We start from the raw sequence: 24,805 nt of genomic DNA, 5'->3' as shown, positions 1-24,805 counted from the left end.
AAGACTTATAATCCCTTAAATCAGTCATCTTTTTCATCTCCATCATCATACTACATATCGTTTTAAGTATCTTTCCCACTATTGCAATGGAGCGCTTTCATTTTCAGGTCATGTTTGAGAGACATCCGAAGGCAATGGACAGCGCAAAACAGCCTTCGACAGCTGCCTGTGTAATGTAAAAAGGCTCCGTTTTAACTTTTGAATAAAGCTTTTAAAAGATAGATAATTAATGGCATGAGTAGGAAATCAAGCTAAACATTTTAGACCAATGCTTAAATAAGAGAACTGCTCCTGGGGCTGAATCATTTTAGACTAGGAACAGGAGGCCTGTATAACATAGTATTTAACAAGAACCTCATTTCAGTTAGAAAAGAATGGAAATGAGGTTCAGTTATTTGCTAATTATGTCAATGCAGAGTCTTTCATTTCCGCATCGTGATGCATCTTTGAATTAAGAAATTTCAAATAAAAGGCGATGAACCATCAATCCCCAGCTTACATTTTCACTCCCTATAGCTTGTTAAGACACCGTTAATTATGTAAATTGCACTTAATATTGTGGGTCTTGCAATTTAAAAATAGTACTTTTGCAAATTAGAGTTTAATATGAACACAATTAATCAATTCTAGTTTCTCCCTCAATCAGATTTTTTTGCAGCTGTCTAATGCTCACAAATATGTCTGTGGAATTTTTTTTAATCCCAGTTTATCACCTAAGTGAAACGTCTTCAAGGCCAAAAAAAATGACCACAGCTAAAGTCACCACACAATAAAGTAGCCCTGCTTTGCTGAACAAAAGCTGACATTTTTTTTTAATTTGGCAATTGTGCATATTTTCACATGGAAGGTCAGCCAGATTTGACATGTTGTTAATGAAACATGGAACTGGGACTGGGACTGGAACTGTGTGTGTGTGTGTGTGTGTGTGTGTGTGTGTGTGTGTGTGTGTGTGTGTTCTGTGTGTGTGTGCCTGCTGCTCTGCAGGTGGTGACTGGAGGCTTAATGAAAGGGCCAGTTGTTTCGCTGGGCTGATTTGCACAGAGCAGATGGATCGGTCTCTCGGTCTCTCTGGTCTCAATCTTGTCCCACATTGCTGCTGTCGCCCCATTTAACAGCCAATTTCCTGCCAGCTCATCACAAACACACGTTTACACCAAACACACACACACACACAAATGGAGAACGCAGTAAAAACAGTGTGAGGTGGTAGACCACAGAGACGAGCATGATGGGGAAAAGGAGGGTGAAAACAATGGGGCATGCACAAACAAATGTGCCCTGGCACACGGTTGATGATAGAGACACAAGCGTCTTGTGTGCATAGACAAGCACAAAAGTATTTAAGCGCGTAAAGGGAAACACACAAATACATGTAGATGCACACAGACACACACACACACACACACACACAGTTAAATCCTATGGGGAAGCACCAGTGGACACTATGCGGTTTTTAATGAGCTCGCGCCAGATGTCTTCCAGGCTGCGGTGCATGACTAGTTGATTAATCAAGAACATTTTACTAAGAAACACCGACACATACACACTAATCCCAATTTATCACACAAACACAGTAATCTCAATTGATCACAAACACGGTAATCTCAAATGCCCCCCCCCCCCCACTCTCCATCCACTCCCCATTATCTCTCACACACACACACACACACACACACACACCACACAAAAGCACACTGCGCCTGATTTTATAATACCCTCCTCCATCTACGCATCCAGTTAAGACGCTATTTACTGTTTTACATTTCCACCGGTCCATCTTGACAGATCACAGCACACATACGCGCACACCGCCACCTGACCGAGTCACACTTGACGTAGCACATGCTCCTTGTTTCACATGCTCTCGCACGCAACCACGCATGCACGCCGACACACAGCCTGCCTCAGCCGTTTTTTGTGCGTGCACACACATGCTACACACGTGTGGAAGCGCCCACACACACACACACACACACACACAGGATTCCTTATTCCGACCGCAGGGACAGCGATGAGTGTCTGGCCTCGACGAAATGGCCTCTGACTTTCAATCTCGGCACCTTGTGCAGCAGTGGCACTCTTTTATTCTCTGCCTCGCCACTGGCAGTCAGCCTTTACACGGGGGGGGGATGTCATGTGACATCGCCTGGCCGGACTATCTGTTAATGACATCTCACTGGTGAGATATGGAGTCACTGGACACAGGCTTCAGTGTGCATGCAGCGAATGTATGGCAACCAATGTGCAATGTGGAAATTCATGCAGTTATAGTCGTAGAATATGCAGAGAAGTATCTCAACTTTAATGTGTGAAAATAGGACTCCTTGACTGCAGGTAACTCTAATGTATTGGTTTATATTTTCATTCAAATTCACGACTTTAACCTCACTTGCTCTCTCAAAACTCCGCTCTCACCGACCTGTGCATTCTCACATCTCAGCGTGGAGACCGTTAGGCGCTTTAATGAAGTTATTATTATTCACTTAAGTGTGTGAGCAGGATGACGCCTGGCCGTAATTCGATTTCCTGCGCCTATTCATAACGTTGTGTCCGACCCCTTTCTCTCCCATTTGTCTTCAGTTCCCTGAACGCTCTCTCTCTCTCGCATCCTGTTCCTCCTCCTTTTCTGTCAATACAGAAACCACGGGGGGAGGGGTGGTTCGAAGCCAAAACTCAGCGAGAAGTGCCCCCCATCTCGAGTCTCACTCCCTGGGTTCTTTGAGGTGTCTGACCCAGCATTGATCCTCATTCTACCCCCCCTCCCGTCATCCTTCCATACAAGATCCTCATTCAACCTTTCTACTTGCTTGCCAGTGGCTGATGTAAGTCCTTTATACTCAACTTAACCACTGGCTCAAGACATTCTCCGGGAAATATAGAGAAATTCAATACGTCATACCACTTGTGGTGTACTGCAAAAGTTATATAGGCTTGCTTTAATGGACTTCCACTTGATGGAGAGTCTAGCCAGAGGACCCTGAGAGCGTTCAGGCGAGCTGTAAAATGATTTGTTTTAGGCCCGGTCCTCTGAAGTCATCAAAGACGGTGCAAGAAAAAAAGTGATTTGCGGTCGTTCTATCATCATAGAGTAGATTCTATATCTAGTTTGTGTTTTGTAAAGCTGCAAAGTACTGTCAGCCGAGTGAACAGCATTCCACCAATCATGAATATTCACATGTACTTTCATCATATGTGTCTCATGCACACAGCCCGAGCAAATACTGTTGCTGTCATCTCGTGCCGAATCACTGAAAAATAGCGAGGGTGAACCCACCCTGCTGTCACCGCCGGGGATTGGACCAATAACTTCCAAGCTACTCTCTAAAAGGCGTCTCTACCTCACCTCCCACTCTCCCTATCAATCTTTCTTTGCAAGCGTGTTGATTTATCTCTCACCACTTGACCACAACTATAGCAAAAGCAGCTTTTCTGCTGAGGGTTATGCGAATGAAATTTACTGGTGGTGCTGGTTCTGCAATGCAATTTACATTTACTTGGCGGTTTGTTCGCCTCGTCCCGCCATCCCCGGCCATTTTTATGTTTCCAGTGACAGGTGGTGCAGCTTTGACAAAGTGGCAGACGTCAGTGAAGTGCCAGCAGGACCGTGGAGAGTTATAGCACGGCAATATGCAGTGACATCAGAGCATTTCAACTCAGTGGAGGAACTGTTTATACCAAAGCACACACACACACACACACACTCTAGCACTCTCTCAGAGACACACACACACACACATACACAGCACATGTCAGTACCTTCTGTGCGGATGGTGAAGGGGGAGTCCCCCAGTCTCTTGGCTGAGAACTGCCCCCCCAGAGAGGTCATTAGAAAGCACAGGCTGAAGAAGCCGATTCCCACCACGAATATCCTGCAACACAGAGGGAGGAGAGAGGGAATAGTTGAAATGGGATTTAAGACAGATAGACATATTTACAGGGAAGGGCAGGTAAATAGATGTTTTGCTGCGAGTCGTCGGGGGAAAAAGGAAGACGAGGAGAGAGAGGGGAGTGGCGGCAGAAAAATGGAGTGGATAAAGAGTGTGAAGCAAAAGGAAGAATGAAAGCAGACGATGAAGAAGAAGAAGAAGAGGGGAGGAGAGAGAGAGGTGGAGACAGTAGAGAAACAGCAGGCAGCACATCCAGAAGGCAGAGAACAGATAGAGCAGCGATCACACACGGAAACGTAGAAATTTGAGGCCGAAGGGAAACTTGAAAACAGTTTAGTGTTTGGATGTCATCGGTTGGCATATACATCTAGGACGACTGCCAGAATGAGGGTGGGCGGTTTGTCCCCAAGTGCAGGCAAAATGCGATTATTTTCGTAACATTCAAGGAGTAAAAGGCAAAAAAAAAAAAAAAAGGGGCCAAAAGACAATAAGAGTGTAAAGTTAGCCAATTAGGCAATTCAAGTTTTTGAGCACAAAAACTAGTCTCACTCACGCCTCTGTTTGAATTACACAAAATGAGGTCAACAAAAATGGGCTATTCAGTAAGCAATAGTCTTGACTGACTGAGTACAGTAAGTGATTGGAGACAAAATTCACAGTTCTCTATTTAACTAAACTAATATTGGGCTTCAGCAGCCAAATCTAGCGGGTAACCTCGTCGCAAGTATGGATAGCAGGAATGATTTCAGCCACCAGTAACTCTTGCAGCGAATGCATGGCCATATCAGTATTGTTTTTAAGATACACTCAAACTAAGCCCCTTGAACTGGTCACTGGTGATCTTATTTTACAATCCACCAGGATGTGGGTTCCGATCTGTAGTGCAGATCTTGCTTTGAAACATAAACTTCTTCTTTACCCCACTTTGTGGCTCAGATCTGATATTCGAGACGCTACCGTGCCTCAGAAGGGGATAAAAAAATGAAAAAGATACTCCGTGTGGATTCTCCCTTGTGAGACAGCCATGAGAGAATCAGATCGTTGACTTAAAAGAGTTGAAAATCAGGACCTTTGTATCAGTCTAAAAATCCTGCCCTGCCCTAGTTAAGCTTCTCGGTTCACTGAGTATGGATCAGAGGTTATCTTATAATGCCAAGATTCTTTTGGGGGAACCAGAGAGGCAAAGCTGTCTGTGATCCTCATCCGCTGGACAAAATACCAGCCAGCCTCCGTGACTAACAAGTCCCACTTAAAAAATGCTCGCTGCTCTGCTTCTAACCCCCGGAAGAGAACATTCTCACAAGATTTTGTAGAAGTGCAGTACAAAGGCAGAATCAGATGGGACAAAGAATGGTGAACACTCCGGTGCTTATACTACCTATTTTAGTAGCTAAAGCAATTTCCCTGTCCTATGTCCTCATGTCCCATGTCCTCATTATGTATATTTGTTTGGATAAATGCATTGTAGTTTTTCAAAATTGTATACAAGGCTCCTATAACAAACAAGTATCCAGCCTATGAAGAATGTAAAGAAAGCAACAGTGCAGTAGTAATCCGATAAAACAGCAGGAAGAGAAAGTACTTTGGTGAAATAATAATCACAATTCGCTTCATAATTTATGGCAAACTTTGCACCCCTGGCCTTTAAACTTATAACACCAGCCCCAGAGGTTGGAAAATTGAACGTTAACAGAACAAATGCATACATTATTCATAACTGTTGCTTTCAGTTCAAAGCCAGGCGAGGGCTGTTTGCCTTAAAGCACGGGGCCCACTGTGAAATCCGACAGCACTTCCCGAAACGGTAAGTAGCTCCAGTCACGCAGAGTTCCGAACGAAAAGGTCTTAATATTGATGAGGCCGTAAAAAAATGAGTTGCTATCAACGGCGAGGAAGAATGGCCACTTAAAAGAACATTTGCCGGAGTGATCTGATTGACCCAAAGGGATCAGGATGATGTCGAATAATCTGTTAAGTGTGGAGCGTGGTGGTTTGGCAAGCTCCCCGGGATGACTTTATGTTCCAAGACAAAGCCGATCTCGTCCCTGAGTCAAGGACAGACAGTGGGAGCACAGGAACATATTGACGGAGTATAATCATCATCATCATCAAGGCTCTTATCTAATGGGTTGCATCAAACATGATTACAGCTATACAGTCGGTGCAGTTAAGTCATTTATCCTCGTTTACCAAACGTTTCGGAAGCAAAGTGATCAGATTACAATTTTTAAGATGGATCTAATGAATTACGGCTCTGGTTGTAACAAGACAAAGTGTAATTTTTGCATGAATACGTTCCATTTTTGCATTAAATTAACACTACCCTCAATTCCGATAATCGACTTAATTTGCTGGTGGAGGAAACCGATTATTAGACAACGCTCGGGAGGAGCACCGTGATCATCGGGATCACCAACAAGCTTCAAAGCGATTTGGATTCACACTCGATTATTGATTTACGCTAAAACACGGCGATGTCAAAATCCCGGAATCTAAGCAGCTGGCACACTCACTATGGTTCCTCATTTACCTCTCTGCCTCTCCCAGGACACTGTGATATTATAAAGTAATAATTCATTACCCCCCCCTGTGTTCCGAGCATATTGCGGAATGAATTAGAATAGCTCAATCACTGCCAGCGGACCACAGCGCTGTGATGCATTAACTGCTGTGAATCCAATCCCAAACAATCATTCCAATGAAGGGGTTATTTGTCAGGAATATGACGCCATAATCCAGAGATAGTTATACCTGCATGGATTATGCATTTACTATATACTACCATATGGTCGGCAAGCCAAGTAGGTGGAAGCTGGAAATCTGGGTTTTTCACACATTTCAGCTCCCCCCGGTATTATTTTGTTTTTCATTCTCATCCTCGGTGCCTTGTCTTATTACAGTCAGGAAAACCGAAGAGGCCCCAATGACAGGTTTGAAAAGATAAAGGGGTTACGCAGAGGACGTGAAGGGAAATTGGCAGATTTTCCGGCTCACCGTGAAGTTTTTTTAATACATTTTCATCTATTCTCTCTGTGATCTACGGATTATTAATCCTGCTGCGTGTGTGTGTGTGTGTGTGTGTGTGTGTGTGTGTGTGTGTGTGTGTGTGTGTGTGTGTGTGTGTGTGTGTGTGTGCAGGAAGGCAACGCTGTGATTGATAGGAAGTGAATGAAAAAAATAAAAAGGAAAAGAAAGATTAAAATATTTAGCTCATGTGGGGGTGCAGAAGCCGGCCCGATGCTGTCCTAGGACGATCGTTTCCTCTCTTATCGTTTAGCCCGTTTCCCAAAGTGGCGTTAGGTGGGTGATACGAGAGGATTAGGCCCTGGTCCTGCCTGACGAGTCCTTAATTAACAGGCTTAAAGTAAATGCTCTGCTCCCTGTAATTGGATCAGAAGTAGAGATCTGCTATCAGCTAATTGGCTTCCTCACACATACAGACTCATCAGATTCTGCCTCCAGGTACGTGTAGATGGTTTTGAAGCGACAGGAGCTCTGCCAGGCGTGGATGGAGGAGATAGAAATTGCGGTGTCTTCCAAGGAAACTTTTTACTGGCGCATGAACTAGCCCAAGATCCAGGATCTCCAGGGCAACCTGGTGGCTCACCAAGTAACATGCAAAGAATTAAGGGGCTGAGTTCTTGCCGGTCAAGGATCCAGCCTAAGGCCCCTGTCCTTCGATTAAATAAAGCAGAAATAAATAACATAAAATACTATTTTAAACATATCTCTCTTTACTCCCTGAAACCTGTCAAGTGACGCTCCAGTGATCTAAAGATGCATATTTACAATAGCCACAGTTCAAGTCTGTCCAAGCAACGTTATATGTCTAAATATTTTTGTGTCTTTTTCCTGTCAAAACTATCAAACGAAGGCAAAATGTCACCAAATAATCTACAAGTCAAAGTCAAATGATTGAAAAACACTATCTGACTTGGCGACAGATCTGTTTTCATTTTCAACATGATACACACACACACACACACACACACACACACACACACACACACACACACACACACACACACAAGTCAACCTGTGACGAGCTATCATTGTCCCTGTTTGTCAAGTCTAGCTTGGCTTCATCACAAAATGCTGCCTAATTGAGTGTGTTTGAATAAAGTGCTTGATCCACTGAGAGGCAGCAGGTGAAGTCATGTCGGTGCAGCACGAATGTAACCATCACCGGCTGTAGCATCGCCTCAGTCCCTCTGAGAGAGTGTAAAGAAAGATCCCACAGTGCTAGCAGGTGGAAAGTGCAAGGTGGATCATTGTATCCACAGCTTTGGTAGCACTGCTAGACATTGGTGATGTTAATCTCTAACTCCCACAAATAAAGAAAAAAGGAGAAATAAAAGGAATTCATTCAAAGCCTGCCATTATTCTATACCTCTTAGGGCAAATTACATAAAGCAGGTCGACCACGCATGGCTCAATGGACTGTACAGCGTATGAACTGTTTAAGTGGTTAACATGTGGAACAGATTTCTCTTTACATCTACACAAACAAAGCCCAGATGCACAGTGATAATGGAGCTACCCATGCAGTGGGAAACTAAGTTAGATCTCGCCTCGCTGGTGGTTTCGGGCTTTCTTCCAGAGTCTCTTTCAGGATGTATGCATAGCTGCTGTGATGTCCCTTTATCCATGTGGATCTTAATCCAATTCATCCAGTGGGGAAACATCTGGTGCGTGTGCGCAGATGTGCATATATCTGTGTTTAGGGGAGTGGTGACACATCATGCCATGGTAGTGCATGTAAGCAGTAAACACATTTTAAATCAATAAAATAATAAAAAAATAATAATATACTGTCTTCAGCTCTTTGTCTCTTACCTGAACGGTTTGAACGTCACTAGACATCTTCTGACCATAATTCTACCGTCGGTGCAGCCAGTAATCATTTCCCAAAACGAGCGACCCCTGACATGGTTTCTACCCTCCCAACCTGGAACTGCACGTCACCAAACATGTTTATGTGCGTCCCCATCCAGAGGTCCAACAGCGCCGGTCAACTCGGTTGATTTTTTATTTTTTTTTATTTTAGACGCACAATGTAACTATAAATGCTTTTTTTTGGGTGGAAAGTTTTGTTCAGCAAGTGTCCTTTCCTGTGTCTGGAAACGACATAAAAAAAACAAAAAAAAAAACGTTATTCCGACGTCAAATAACCACTTCACTGAGGAGAAGTGGGGTGCAGGCTGTGTCCTCCGTCCGAGTCATATCCGATGTGAGTTCTGTTTGCAACACAGATGTTGTTGTTGTTGTTGTTGTTGTTGTTGTTGTTGTTGTTGTTGTCAAACACCTGGGGATAAAGTGAGCGTCGGGCGGTGTCGATGCTGTCCGTAGTGGAGGATTCAAGGCAGAGGAGAGCCGGCGTCACGGAGGTGTGAACTTGACGGAGGAGCCGGAGCGACTGTGGGAAGCGGCCGCATCCGACTCGCTCACTTCTGAAGAGGCAAGCGAGCTCGAGTTAGACGTCCTGTTGGTGATTTCAGAATAAAAGCCGTGTTCGTGAGCTATTCTAGTCATGGCAAGAGGCTATCTAAAAAAATAAAAAAATAAACAATCATGCAAAGTCGGGTTGTGTTTTATTTATAAGACCGCAAATCACACAGTGTGCCCCTGAGGAATTTAGAAATAATATTTGTCACATGCTATCATCTTACCCTATGGTGCTCACACAAAACATATCAAAAATGCTTTACTTTATATCCTAAACAGAATTTGTAAAATTAAAAAAAAATTAAAAAACCGTGTTGTTGTTTGTTTTTGTACTTGTTATTCAAATATATAATGAAACTTATATAGAAAAGCTTAAATCATAACCTACTCAAAACTGGGGGGAAATGATCAAAATGAGAAAAAAAAAAAAAACATTAAAAGTGTCTTAATATGTATTTTTTTTTTCTTTGTGTGTGTGTGTGATCCTTTGGGCTGTATATTTGCCAACATCTTTTTGTGACTGTGTCTCTGTTATGTTTGATGTTATTGTGCTGAAAGTAATAAACAAAGTGTTCTGCAAATCACGTGTAAAGAGACCTATTTACTGAAAAAAAAAAAAAAATGACAAAAGGGTTGGCAATCCATTTCAATGGCACACTTACCCTATAGGCTGGAGGCTTAAGCGCTTAAATAAACAATAGGTGCGTACACATTTTGTTATTTTATTCTGAAGGAGAATCCCCACAGTTTCCTGTCTCGTTGTAACTTCCTCAAGCTTATTTGACGCCGTTTCCAGCTGCACTGATGGACAGATCCGGATGATCTGAAGCCCCCCCCCCCACCACATTTCACCTCTGTATGGCGCCATCTACGACTTTTATGTTGTGACATGAAAAGCACTCAAGTAAGCACTCAAAACCTCAGCTCTCCATGATGCTGCCTCAGTGCTAAAAAGCATTTACCAGTTTACGCACTTTCTTTTATTCTGTGCATACTGTCAAAGGACCATAACTTTTATGGGGCTCTAAACTGTAGCCGAGATTGAGTGGATCACCGGCTCATCTGGTAACCAGGGGGTCTCTGGAAGTGGAATGAGTGTTTCATACTCCTTTAGGCAGTTGTCGTGTGTGTGTGTGTGTGTGTGTGTGTGTGTGTCTATTTTGTGTTGACTGGCAGGGGAACACTGTGTTGAGCATCGCAGTAAATCATTTCAGCACCACGGACAGCGAATGTGAGCAGGACGCAACAGCGGCACCCAGCGGCAGGTGTTGGTATCAGCTGTCACAGCAGCAGAAGTATTGACAGAAGTAATAGTAGTAGTAGTAGTGCTGTGTAGTGTGGACCTTTAGACAAAAAAATTACCTACATTAACGGGGAAAGACGCAACAATAATACAAAGCATTGAACATAACAAGCATTTTCATTTTTTTCCCAGTGCGAACCTAAAATTACACCCACGCAACACGCCACTTATGGCACTGCATAGAATAAGATCAAACACATACGGAGAGCCCCGAGCTACAACTTCAAACCGTCTTATTTGTTCAGTTAAATTATTTGCAGTCAGTTTTCGTCGCGGCACAGATTATGCAGTCTTTGCTGTGGCCAGCGGAGCGTTGGAGCAGAAATGGAGGCAGAAGGGGGAGATCTACAGGGGACCAGAGTGAAGATGACAGTGCGATCTCAAACTCCCTTCATGCATCGCTTGCCTTGGTACATGTCGATTTGAATGACAGCCCACCGCCCGTGCAGGCTGTCCCTCTCTGCGGGCTGTGGGAATAGTTCTGCTCTATCAGCGGGAATCCACTGGGCAAACATGGGATTTTTACACCTCTTGTTTGTGTGTGTGCCTGTGTGCATGCATTTTAGTCCACACAAATGCGTATCCACACACACATGCAGACAAACATGTGCACACGCAGTAGTAGAAATCACTGAAGCTTAAAAAAGCATTTTGTCAGACAGAGAGAATACCCCAAAGGCACACCTAGCTTCAGACTCCTCCAAAGCAAATATAGACATTTCACTCCGGCTCACTTGAAATAAATCATTCAAAAAATCTTGTATTGTCTGTATGACATAGGGATTTTAAAAATGGCTAGAGCTGCCCACTGCAGCAGTAAGAACCGCAGAGGTATTAACTCGATACTCGAGTGGAGAAAGTGTTGCAGGCCCTGTCACAGCTATAATATGCAGCTTTTCGCTTTTACTGGTCCAGTCCTCCTCCCCCTCACTTGGTTAAGTTCCCTCCGCAGCACTTGTCACTATTCTTAATGAGCTGTCTACCTTGAAACAGCATCTAGCCCGAGGCGGCGCTAACCAGCATCTGTGAAGCCAATGCAAGCACAGAAGAAGCAGGTAGTAAAAACAAGAGGCGGTCCTGATGTTCAGTGTGTTGGTCACACCTTCTGTGCTGTGCATTTGGTGTTGTTGCACTTTCTTTTTGTATCGCTTTGTTGTGGTTGACGTTTATATAGGTCTTCTCCAACCCGGCTCATTAGGGGCCTGAAGAAATGCTAAATACCATAACATGTATACTGACGATAATAAAGCCAAAATCAGGCTCGGGATAAATGCAAAATCACAATATGTAGTTTATCCTATTTATTTGTATTTGGTCACAAACCTTAATGAAATAAATAAATCATAAATATTAAAGCTATGCTATACTATACTATACTATAATATAGTAGAGGCTACAGAAAATAGAAAAAAACTGGCACTGTACCACTGTTTCCTGCAGGCCAGACTTGCCAAATGATTGTAACTAAACAAATCAATAGTTTATGGATTTGGGATCTGTCAGCTAATCAATACGGCACTTTGGCAAATGTGGACAAAATATTTTAGCAGCCAAAGACCCATCGGCACACTCTTTGAGGAGGGGTACAACACAGTTCCTCTCTGCTGTGAAAATTTGGAATTTTAATGAAAAAACCTGTATAAAAATAATACTTTAATTAAAAAAGCAAAAAAAAAACATGCAAATAGAACACAAATGGGTCCAACGAATTCCAAACACTGCACAAAACCATTCAGCAAATACAACAACACAGCAGAATACAAAAATAACTGTGAAGAACACACTGAAAGACAAACACACACAAAGAAACACACAGCAAGAGATGTAAAGCTAGAGAGACAAAATTTATTAGCGATGGTATGCTTTGCACATTTCCTTGGAGGATGGATGACTAAACTAGAAGGCGAGCACAATCAATCTACCAACAGACAGGGACAAAGGGAGGAGAGCATACAGGGACATTCGTTTCAACCGTTTCACAAGAACTTATTTTATCTGCACAAAGAAGTTGGTTATGACTTTCAAAATAATGGTGCAAACCAGTGATGTGAGTTGGTTAATAGTCATGGGTGCAGTTCACTGAGGGGAACCTAAGATTGAGAACGGCATTGGAAAAAGTACATGAAAATGCAAAGAAAAAAGCAAGACGTTTTATGGAAATCCTTTAAATTCGATTGCAAAGACGTAATACATATATTTGAAATAAATATTTTTAGTGACACTGGAATTAGAGATCACCATTCTTCTTCTCAGTGCCTCACTTCATTTATCAACTGCTATTTAATATATTTAATAACCAGAACAGCCCATACACTCCCACTGATTATGCTGCAGGCAGACTACACAGCTGGCAGTCGGATTGTCTTCTAGACTGTTTTTAAGACAGATTTGTGCTGTGTGAGGGTTAAGAAATCCCTTCTTTTTTTTTTTTTTTTTTTTTTTTTTTTTTTTTTTTACAAATGGCAGTGCACAGCCCAAAGGATTATCTAAAGCATGTTTGATTCTCACATGTTAAATTATCTAAACAAATCCGAACAGAGGGAGCAACAGAAATCTGAAAAATTAGATAAGGACAGATGGTAATGTGCAGAAAAAAAAGTCCTAACAATCTGATGAGCGATTATAGAACTAATCAACGCTCCACAGTGATAAAGTTGCCCCCAATTAATCTAAATTATCCCACTCACTTCATTTGCAAAATATTTGATTAGTTTTGTGAAGAAATTGATGAAGTTAAATGCTTCCTCCAGAAAGAACTGAACATTTCCTTCATATTTAAAAGCTAAATGTTTATGGAGCAGTGTGTACGATTTATTAGCATCCAGTGGTAAGGTTGCAAATTGCAACAAACTGAATACCCCTCCACTCACCCCCTTTCCAAGCATGTCGGAGAACTACGGTGTCCTTCAAAATACAAAAAACACGAAAGGCTCTCGGTAGAACCAATGTTTGGTTTGTCTGTTTTGGGCTACTGTAGAAACATGGCAATGCAACATGGCAGACTCCATGAAGAGGACCCATTCCCTATGTAGATATGAAGGGCTTGTTTTAAGCTAATTCAAATAGAATCGTTCTTACTTTCAGGTAATTATACAACAATGAAAACAGAGTTATGAATAACCTATTCTATTTCTGTCAATAGATCCCCCTTAATGTTTTGCGCTGGACCTTTAATTGAGGTAAATTACTTTTGAAATAACTCAACATCAGCATTAAATGTAATGTATTGAGATAAAGATTAGCATACAAGCTGCCAGAGAACTGCCAGTGCATGTTTAAGTTTTTTATTTATACCCTAGAATAGGATGATAAATTACAACTCGGGATGTTTTTAATGTCAGTCAAATATGAACAAAATGGTCTCACTAATTGAGTTTGTGTCTACAAAGCCTCCTTTACCTACTTTTTTTGCTACCCCTAAATGGTGCTGCAAAAGACATAATGTGACTGGATCGGACCGGTGATCCTATTTTGTGAACAAAAGAGACGTTGTTTATCTGGACAGCAGCAATAGATTTTCTGCTTCTGGAGCCAACAAAAGGTCAAAGTAACTTCCTCATTTCTAAATGCATCCATTGGAACAAAGTATTAAGTGTCAGCTAAACGAAATGCCATTGTAATCTAGTGATTTATGCCGATCATTACATAGGTTCATTGCTGTCATAAAAGGAGTTGAGATGAGGACAGCAGACTCCGAACTCTGATCACGCAGACAAATCGCATATCAGTGTCACGCACCTGTGGCAGCCAATCTAATTTATTTTTCTCTGGCAGTGAAGATAAACTGCAATAAAGGAAAAACAACGTTACTGTTGCAATTCTTTAGATAGATATGGCAAAAATCTGACAACACCCAGATGGAAAGATAAATCTAGAGTTTGCATTAAAAGACTTCAACAAATAACCCAAATAAACAAGCCTGTCCACATGCCTGGACAGTTTATGGATCAAATCTGCTGAATCACACTTGAGAAATATATTGGTTCTCATTTCTAAGCCTATTGCACTTCTAGGCTCAACCAAATCAACGATGTCATAACTGGTGTTTTCATCAACAAGTTAAAGGCAAAGCAAGTAGAATCAGCCCATACAGAGCAGTGCAACAGCAGGTTTCTGCCCTGAGTGGCTTTAAACATTGTTTTAGAGGTTGTAAATTACAGGCCTGTATCAATTTTAACAACCATGTCTAAGGTTTGAGCAGGTTGAGGAGTATTCAGTCGGACAAAAATCGTTGTATGAGCTTCAGTCTGGTTTAAGAACAGCATAATCTATTGAAACCTGCCTTATTCATCCGTCTTACTTTGTCAGACAAAACTTTGATGAAGGAGAGTGAGATGGCATGATCTTGCGAGATTTGAAAATACGCCTTTGACATAGTGAAAAAGCCTTTGACAAAGTGATAAAGCTTTAATGCATGGGTTTAAGATGTTAACTGAGTTATCTAAGAACATCTGGATATTATATTTGGGGTGTCCCAGGGTCCTATTCTAGGGCCTCTTTTATTTATCGTGTATACAAAAGATGCCAGCGGCTGTGAAATGCACAGTTCTTGTTAAATCCTGATTATTCTGCATTAATGATATCTGGGAATTGAGTCAGTGAGATTGAAAACACTCTTAGTTATTTAGAAAGTGTAACAGAGTGACTCATAATAGCTTTAAGTACATTTGGGTAAAACGTCCTGTTTGGAACTAAGAAGAATTGAATATTGAATTCAGAATGGAAGGACTGCTGCTAGTGCAGCTCAGAGTAGAACAACAGAAGCTGCATTATATATATATATAATATTATCAATGGGTATTTGTGTTCTAGTTACTAATGTGGCCTAAGCTCCTTTTTAGCTCTCTTTGTTCTTAAGCTACTTTGTGTTTTTCTTGAATTGTGATGATGTTGAATTCTGGTGATTTCAGGATTGCTTTTGTTTAGTTTGGATGTTGAATGTCTGCTGCTTTGTTGTGTTTCCTTGTCTTCTGATATCTTGAGATCATGCTGTAAATAAGTGCGCTTTTACATGTTATCCTCTGGGTATTTTTGTTTCTTTGTCTGATAAGCCATGGAAATCTATCAACAGATCAATCAGTCAGTCAATCAATCATACTTCAACTTGATAGTTGAAGCATCTACAATCAATATTTCTTATTATATTTAAACAATTGATCACATATTTCGCTTGTTTCTCATGTTGAAAGAGTAGAGCAGACAGCATACTGTGTTGCAACTGTGTATACACCTGTTGTTCATTTCAACAACAACTCAATCTACAGCTCAATCTACTCTTTCTCAAAGCCGTTCTTCTGGTCTAACACACAAAGCTTTAACATTTCTGTGGATCAAACTCGTGTGCTATGTTCCATCAAATTTGAAAACTACTCTTGACTAATACAGGTTACATGTTAGCAACATGATTGATCAGAGCCAGTTTCTGTAAGTCTGCTTTTTAAACAAAAAAGAGGAAATTAGACCAGGCAATGTAATAAGCCTCACTTTCTTAATTAAGACCCCCTCCGTTTTTTGATCAAACTCGCTCGTTCCGTCCTCCCCTCCCTGGTCTACCAAACAAAGGCCGACTAATTGGGAGTCTGCAGTCAGCCGAAAAAAACTAACAAAAAACAATCCATTACCTCTGAACTGTAATTGAAGGCAGAGCCTGAGGTTAATTACTAACCGTTAATCACACCATTCGCCCCCAGCTACCTTTATCGTTTTTCATTTCACCAACTTTTTTTAATTTTTGATCCCAATTTCTAAACCTCCCTCTGCAGGGGATGGAGGCAAACTGTCGAAAGGAGAGATGAAGACAAAACGGATCAGATAAATGGAGGGATGACAGAAATTAATGGAGGAATAGAGAACAGACACGAGGAGTGAACATCACAATAAGGGAGATGGATTTATATGTAATGAACGAGGGAAATGGCTCGGTGCAGGGATTTGACCCAGTCACGTCCGGGTTGATTGCAGCACGTTTTTTTGAGGGGTTGAAAGGCAATAGAGTGTTGTAAAGGCTGATTGACAGCACAGGTCGTCACAAGAGAGACAATTTGCATTTTCATTACATTTCAGATTGACTTCCTTCTCCTCTGTGGTTTGACACTCCCTCCCAAACACACACAAACACACACACACACACACACACACACACACACACACAGTGTACAAACATGAACAAATCATGGATGGCTCTGTCTCGGTGCAGAGTCAGACCCTCTGCATCACTGCAGTGTGTGAGTGACAGCTACACAATTGCCTCTTGTGAGTCGGTGTTGGATTTGAAAATGGTAGCAAAAGAATCGCTCTCCAAATAGACCGAATGGAGTCAAACTATTTGCTATAAACAAAAACAAAAAATAGGTGTTATTTCAACGTTAAATCAAGTGTCATAGATTAGTAACTGGGAAAAGTTTTGCAATGTGTGATGATGAAGCCACACACACACACACACACACACACACACACACACACACACACACACACACACACACACACACACACACACACACACACACACACACACACACACACACACACACACACACACACACACACACACACACACACACACACACACACACAATCTTCTGTTTCTTCAGACAAGCTTTTTTGTCAAGCAGACAGTTTTGACAGCCAGCAGCCCTCAGACTGAAAGGAGCAGTCATCTGAGTGTGGCATCACTAAGTTACGCCAAAGGGGAAAGGCCTGCGGGGGCCACTGAGAGCTCTAGTCGTGACACCGTGACTGACAGACCTACAGTCCCATTCTGTGACAGCAGGGCGTGGAATATACAGAGACAAGACAAGCTCCCGAAAGCATCTTCCCCGAGAAAGAAAAGAGCTGATCCCTGCATTGTGATCCAAACTGAATTTCTCTCTGTGGCTTACTGTCCCTCAAAAAACATGTCAACTGCCAGCAGCACAGACATTCTGCCCTGTCAGGAGAAACCATGGTGGTACATAACAAGTTTAACTTTGATTCTTAAGTTATGCACACACGCCTCTTCATTTTGCCACCTAATTCTTCCTTTCCATCACTCCGTCAGCAGACGTAACTATACCCTAAAATAAATTAAATGAATGACTCTGGTTATTTAGCTTGACAATACAGAGGACTTATACTTGTCTTTTGTTGTTTTTTGTCTTGTCATGGTTTTGCATAAGCCAATTGATTTCATTTTAGGGGATTGCATGTTTCTACATTTTAGACAATAGTTTGCTTGCCAACAGTTAGGGGAAGACCCTGTCCTCTTTCATAAGGATGTCTCCCTATGCACAGAGCAAGGCCCATAAACAAATGGGTTTTCCATGTTGGTGTGAAAGAATTTGTCTGCGCGGCACATAGCCTCGACCTCAACCTCTTCACAGACCTTTGGGATGAACTGGAGCACCGACTGCGAGCCTTATGAATGACGCCTTATCGCCCAACATCTTCAGTGGCCGACCTCACTGGTGCTCTTGTGGTGGAAAGGGAGCAAATTGCAGCAGCGCAGATTCCAAAATCTTGTGGGAAATAAGGGCTAATACCTATTTCTAATGTTATCAGTCCATTAAATAGTCGTAATCATTCTTTATTACTACCATCATAAATCTTCAGGAGGCAAAACTGCTCCTACTCACACCTAGCGACATGTGAATTGAAACATGACTTTGTGGTTAGGTTTAGGACTATAGGAAAAGAACATGGTTTGGGTTGAAATATAAAAATGTTTTTTATGACCCTTAAGTAACATATGTAAGTTACGTAACGTCAAGTAAATTAAGATTGTTAGGTACGTTATGAAAGCTTGTTCAAAGGACATGATCAGAGGTCTCCTGGGTGAAAGTCATGTGTTTGTTTGACCAACCCATTCATATGGACTTAGTCCTTCTTTATACTATGTCACCCGACTACTTCCTTCTTAGCTCTTAGCATAAAAGCTAGGCTAGAGGTTGCAGCCTAAAAATTCAGATTTTTGTGATCCAGCTTACCAATATATGTTACAGGCCTACTGAGCTATTTAAAGTAGGGCCACACCACCTCAAATCTATGCTCCCGATGACAACTGATAACGGCCATTCGGAGTGGGTGTAGCTGTCCTAGCAACGTATGAATGCCAACAGATTTGAAAGGAGATGTGTCACATATGGATTTAAGTTCAAATGTCCACATACTTTTGTATCAGAGAAGGTTACTCTGGACCATTTGAAAAGAAAAAAACGCTGCACTGAAAATGTGTGAAGTAAACACCAGCTTCTTTTGCGCCTCAGAATCTGGCGGAATGTCTTGGCTTTGTGGGAGCTGGTCTCTCCCTCACATTGGGAATTGAAACGTCAACGCAAGCTTCCCAGCTGCATGCCTTACTTGCTGCCGTAGCTTCTCTGGGGGCGACATCTCAGCAGATTCACACAGGCTCACTATGATCCACCGTCACATACGCGTGTAATTTGCTGTCCTGCTTTTGTTGGGTGAGACAGTCAGTGCAGGAGAGGACAGTCGTGGAAAGTTGGGCAATAAATGAAGTGAGGAGAGCAAACTAAAAGAACCATAGGAGCTGGAGTGAATGAGCCGTCACATCCGCTTGGAGCCGACTTCAGACAAACCTCTTAACTCTGTGTGAGAGTTGAGTGCCAGTATGACTCTCTCAGCCAACAGCCATCCTGTCCTCGTCTACTCAGACAGTGAATCGTCTGTGAGGTTTCTTCAGTTTGCCACAGGTTTTCTCAAATAGTGGCACAGTTGAGACCGGAGCTAGAAACCTTAGTTTCAACACATAATTCAAGCTCTTCCCAGCTCATATTTGGCATACGATGGGATTCCACTATTGACTAAAGAGCCACTGAGGTCTCTGCCTGTAGGAGGCAAATGTAAAAAAAAGAGGAGTGATGGAGCTCATCCACTTTCCACCTTATGTGGCAATAAAAAGACAGACCGGGGCAAAATCAATAGGTTTATAAAGGTTTCGGTTGAGCCATGGATATATTGTTATGACCACTACGAATTAAACAGAGTGAGGTTGAGGGAAAGCAGGGATTAAAGACTGGATAACCAGACAAACTGGCCTGTTTTTAGATGACACTCATCAATATGTAGGATGAATATTCTTTTCACCAGTTTCTCTGATATTTCAGAGACCGGGTCAGATGAGGTCTGTGAAGCAGGAGGTGGGCAAAAAAAATTGTAACGTTGGGGGATGACCAAGCACAAGTTTTCACACTGTGCTGTATTTCACTAGCTCTGTACACAACGCTGCACCTCCAATATCTAATTGTCTAGGAGGGGAGAGACAGTGTCCTAAATAGGACAAATGGTGCGAGGGCTCTGAGAAGGCAGTGATGTGTCAAACCCTGCCATGGCTGGTAAGAGGTTGGAGAGCCGGAGTGATTAAAGCAATGAATCACCAATGGGGAGGTCTCAGATGCGGGCGTCATCGCACACGCAAGCTGGGGAGTCAGGGCGCCCATAAGCAGCAACAGCAGTTCTTCACCTAAACTAGAGACGAAATGTGTGTGTGTGTGTGTGTCTGTCTGTCTGAGAGGGAGAGATGTTTCAATGTAGATGCATTGCTTTTCACTCCGATGTTTATACAGCACTGTATAAATGTGTCCAATTTCATTCTCATTTTTCACCAGCCGAACCAAGGCTCATAAATCTAGATATAGCATGAGCCCGGAGCCACTTTGAGACGCTGTGAGCAAATGAGTTCAGGTGTTACTCGCAGGTGCGAAGTGGAGCGGAGAGAGGTTATGTTATGTTATGCTTAACACAGCGAGATAGAAACAATTTGCAAAACTAAAAACATAACTGACCAAAACATAACTGAGACCCAGCTAAAAGTAAATCCCACACCATAACCTTGGATAGAGGATGTAATAAAGAAAGAAAAAAGGACTATATAGCAGAAACAAATGCAGCACAGCTAACAGTCGTCCCGCTGGCCACACTGCCAGACACCGAGCCAATCCATCCTTGTTCTTCATTTCACGCCTCCGCTTGCATCGTTTATCCTATAAGTGAGGCGTCAATGCCAATATTTAGCAATAGGAACTGTGATTGATGATGACACCCACAGTCTGCCACAATAACTATGCTCTCCACAACAACAGGATACTTAACGTCTGCTTTAATTGACAGAGCAGCAACAACACAGTCCTGCAGCTGTCATCTGACACCTGGAAAACTAATAATGGTCCAGTAGTAGCCAATGCTCCTATCAACAGGCACAATTTTCATATTTTTCACATGTACATATACATATAGGTACAATGCATATGGATTTTTTTGTAATCTTAAACATATAAGCAGTTACTGCTTTCATATATATACATATACATTGCATTTACAATGATGCCTATTTATGAAAGCAATTTGTATTTTTTTTCACATTGCTGTTTTTATCATTTATAATAGCAAAATAATCACATGGGTGAGAAGCTTCACTAACTAAACTGATGGCCTTAAAGCAGTTTCTTGAGTGAGTGTCTAACATATATGATGTAAGACCAAAGGAAGAGAAAATGAAAGAGAAACGATTTTCCTGGCCACCTGCGGCTAATATTTGATCTCGTGCCAAGCGGGCCCGGTCGTCCATCTTGGAGATGGACACCTACATTTAGCAGCATGACTCCTCGATCCCAACAGACGGCCTCCGACTCAAACTGAATCAACAGCTGAGTGTCATTCTTCTGTTGATATCGCCAGATCCATATCTTACAAAAGCCAAGACCAAAAAGAGTTTGTTAATAAAATATCTACTGTGCCTCAGTTACAGGTTTGACTTTTTAACTTGAGAGGAATGAAAGCATCTAACTATAAAGCCAGGAATCTCTTTCTGTCTGTCTGTCTGTCTGTCTGTCTGTCTGTCTGTGTGTGTGTGTGTGTGTGTGTGTGTGTGTCTGTCTGTCTGTGTGTGTGTGTGTGTGTGTGTGTGTGTGTGTGTGTGTGTGTGTAAGTCCTTTGCATATCTCGAGAAACGCTCATCAGATACTTCACATTTGCAGGATGTATTGCTGTGCAGTGTCGAAGTTGGAGCAAATACAACACGTGACATGCTATATAGTAATAAACTTTGGATGAACAAGCGTTGGAGCTCTGTGCAACAGCGGGGGCGGAGCATGTCGTCAGCAGTGGGCTTTTAGGGGCCGTGGCTCATTGACTGCAGTTCACTTTTGCTACTGGAAGCTGATATGATAAGACTACAACCGAACCCTTCTTCACTTCCCTCAATGAGCGATGAGTGGTTCTTTAACAGAGCTTACGGGGGCCAAAACAATCGGCCCGTTAGGAGCGACCACCCCCTGAACCTGATAAAATATCTTCCTGGAGGCGCGTAACATTTTGTGTTCTGGCTTTGTACTGTAAGGCCGCGGGCATCAGTCAGTTGGCAGGATTAACTTTATTTGTGATGATCAGTCCCAGAAGGAGAGAGAGGATCAGAGAATAGGAGAGCTGTGGACTGAGGCCAAGTCCATTTCGTTTCAGCAGCATATCTTAGTTTTTATGATGGTCAAAGTCAAAGTAAATTCCACTCTATGAAGCAGCTTGGAAATATACGGGGCCTGTGGAGAAGTGTTAAAACTGGTCTGTTAATTGTGTACTGAGAATCACACTCACAATAAAATTTCAAATTCGACTGTGATGATCGTACTGGATCTCAACTTAATTGGTCCCTACTGGGAAAAGATGTGTGTGTGAATTCATCTAGTGAGGAGTAATAACAGGACGGAGAGGAAGAAGAGCTGATGAATGGAAGATAACCAAACCTGAGAACACAAGCCTTGAAATGACGGATTCAAACATCTCATTTCCTCTTCATAATACGAGTTGTTGATATACTCACCTTGGACAGTGTTAGTTCTTTTGTGTTTATGTGTATGTTTACCTGTCTTGTGGGGACATGCATCTATTTACACAGTCACATTGTGGGGACTCACCTTCACTTCAGGTAACATAAATCCTAACAATTCAGGGAAAAGGCTTGTTTAAGTTTAGGGTTTAGGATTAATCTGGAAGGGGTTATGGTTAGTGTAAGGGCAAGTCTCTGTGTGTGTATGTGTGTGTGTGCGTGTGCGTGTGCGTGTGCGTGTGTGTGTGTGTGTGTGTGCGTGTGCGTGTGCGTGTGCGTGTGCGTGTGTGTGTCTTTCAGTGCCATCATAAACCAATAAAGTTAGTTGGCAGTGGTACGACTTGTATAGCAGAGCCGGGATAGTGGTTTTGAAGGCATCCCGTTGTAGGTTCCTGCAAAGTCCAGGTGCTTGAGGAAAAAATGGAGAACCATGTAGACTGAGTCGCCTACAGACCTGCTGGCTCTGTAAGCGAACTGCAGGGGGTCCAGGAGTGGGTTGGTGAGAGTTTTGAGGACTCTGTGGGTTGGTTAAAAACGACATCTTGACTGAGCGTATTTAGTATGATAGTCACGTCTTTCTTTAATTAACAGGCCACTTCATTATTTAAAATATTTATTCACTGCTTTTGAAACCAGAAATTCAGCTGGTATAGGCTTTAATATTGAAATCATTGATCATTAATCATTGGTCATGTATACGCTGCTACTGTACGTCCACAACAACAATGTTCAGGCATAATTTTTCATGTAATTTCCTAGAAGTGCTTGCCAGATGAAATGTCAATATTATACAAGACATTGCGATCTAACTCTGCATTTCACAAAATGAATTCAGTCAGTCAATCAGTGGAAACAGCCGCTCTGAAGCTCACTCCTGAGGGAGGATCCCTGACAACAGTGATCGATCACTGGAGGGCCACCCATCAAAAAGTGACATTGACAAGTTGGAACAGCTTTTTCTTTTTTTTTCTCTGAGATGAATGGAAGTTTGAGTTTATCTGGTAAAACTGAGTTTTATTTTTTTCTACATTTACGATGTTAGTGTCTTACATTCGATGAGGAAAGTCATTTCGTGTCAGTTCATTCTAATTATATTGATTATGTTTCTTTTAAAGCCTAGCGATGACTTAAATCAACATATTTTGATTTGACCATATAACCAATAAAGTGTCAGTTTAGTATGGGCAAACTGTAAATATGACTATCTACCTTTTACAAGGTAGTCTTTGCTGTAGGAGACAGCACCCTGCTTTCGCCATTCAGTATTGTTTGGTAGTCAGTGTTGGTTGGCTGCAAACATTGGAGAAGCAGGGAGACAGAAATAAATGGATTCTATTTCCAGACACCTGCTGTGTCTAGACAACCTAGATATGCCAATACTTGATCTGGCACACTGTCACTGGCAGCCTTTGTGCCTAAATATCTCTCCTGGCCAAGGAAGATTGTGCTTGAGCACAGAGGAAGATGTTTTATGCTCCTGGGTTGTTGGATAAGAAGAAAATAAATTCTCTTCTCCTAGCTTTTAGAAGTCTCACATGCTTAGGGAGAGAAGTGCCCACTCTGTCTGGGCCTAGAGGGGGTGTCGTCACGCAAAGTTTTCCCCTTCTGCTCCTAGTTATGGTCCAAAAAATACTCCACATCAACACACTGTAGGATTTGCCTTTTTGTGTGAAAATTTAAAAGTGTGGAAAATACCACCTGCCGCCTCATAAAGCTTATGCATGTCTCTTGTCTCACAGTTATCCTCTTTCCTCTGGCTGCTGGAAATCTCTTTTGCAGCTCGAGGGAGGATTGGGTCTGAATTGGCACTGTTATAATCACACAAAGAAATTAAAAACACACTATTCTGCCCAAAGTACTCTCAAAGATCCTGGAAAGTACCATAATCCCTGTGCCAAAATCAACAAAGCTCTCCTGCCACAACAACTTCAGACCAATTGCTACCTGTGGAGAAGGCAACATAGATTGATAAGATAATTAGCCTTTCCCCTTGCCCTCTGACCCTCAGCACAGGCGCCCCACAGGGTTGCGTCTCTCAAACCAGTTTGCATCCCACCGCAGCTCAGTAACCATTCTTAAGACAGATACTTTGAGCAGTTTGCCCAAGAAATCACCTTGAACCCTAATAACAACTTCAAGCACAACACATCTAAAACACAAGAACTCATTACTGATTTCAGGAACAGTCCCTTGCCCATTGCCCCCCAAACAGGAGGACCCATGACCATCAGTGACTCATTCTTCTTGGCACAAACATCAGCAACAAACTCAAATACATCAATAGAAACCAAGTTACCTAAGAAGCCTAGCAAGGACTGTTTTTTCCAAAGACAGCTAAAATAATTCAAAGCAAAA

At 42.2% G+C, this 24,805-nt stretch overlaps 1 protein-coding gene across 1 annotated transcript in view; it reads right to left on the bottom strand.

Annotated features, from left to right (window-relative positions):
- Nucleotides 1-8,791, bottom strand: part of LOC129096245 (alpha-1,6-mannosylglycoprotein 6-beta-N-acetylglucosaminyltransferase B-like) — a 108,928-nt gene extending 100,137 nt beyond the window's left edge. Inside the window, exons 1-2 of the mRNA XM_054604971.1 lie at nucleotides 8,724-8,791; nucleotides 3,757-3,869 (exon numbers count right to left, since the gene is read on the bottom strand). Coding sequence (XP_054460946.1) covers nucleotides 3,757-3,869; nucleotides 8,724-8,791 — 181 coding nt within the window. The remainder of the gene's footprint in view (nucleotides 1-3,756; nucleotides 3,870-8,723) is intronic.
- Nucleotides 8,792-24,805: the final 16,014 nt, after the last annotated feature.

Source organism: Anoplopoma fimbria, chromosome 9 (assembly GCF_027596085.1).
Source record: "Anoplopoma fimbria isolate UVic2021 breed Golden Eagle Sablefish chromosome 9, Afim_UVic_2022, whole genome shotgun sequence".
Lineage (NCBI taxonomy): Eukaryota > Metazoa > Chordata > Actinopteri > Perciformes > Anoplopomatidae > Anoplopoma > Anoplopoma fimbria.
This window is presented reverse-complemented; position numbering and strand designations above follow the sequence as displayed.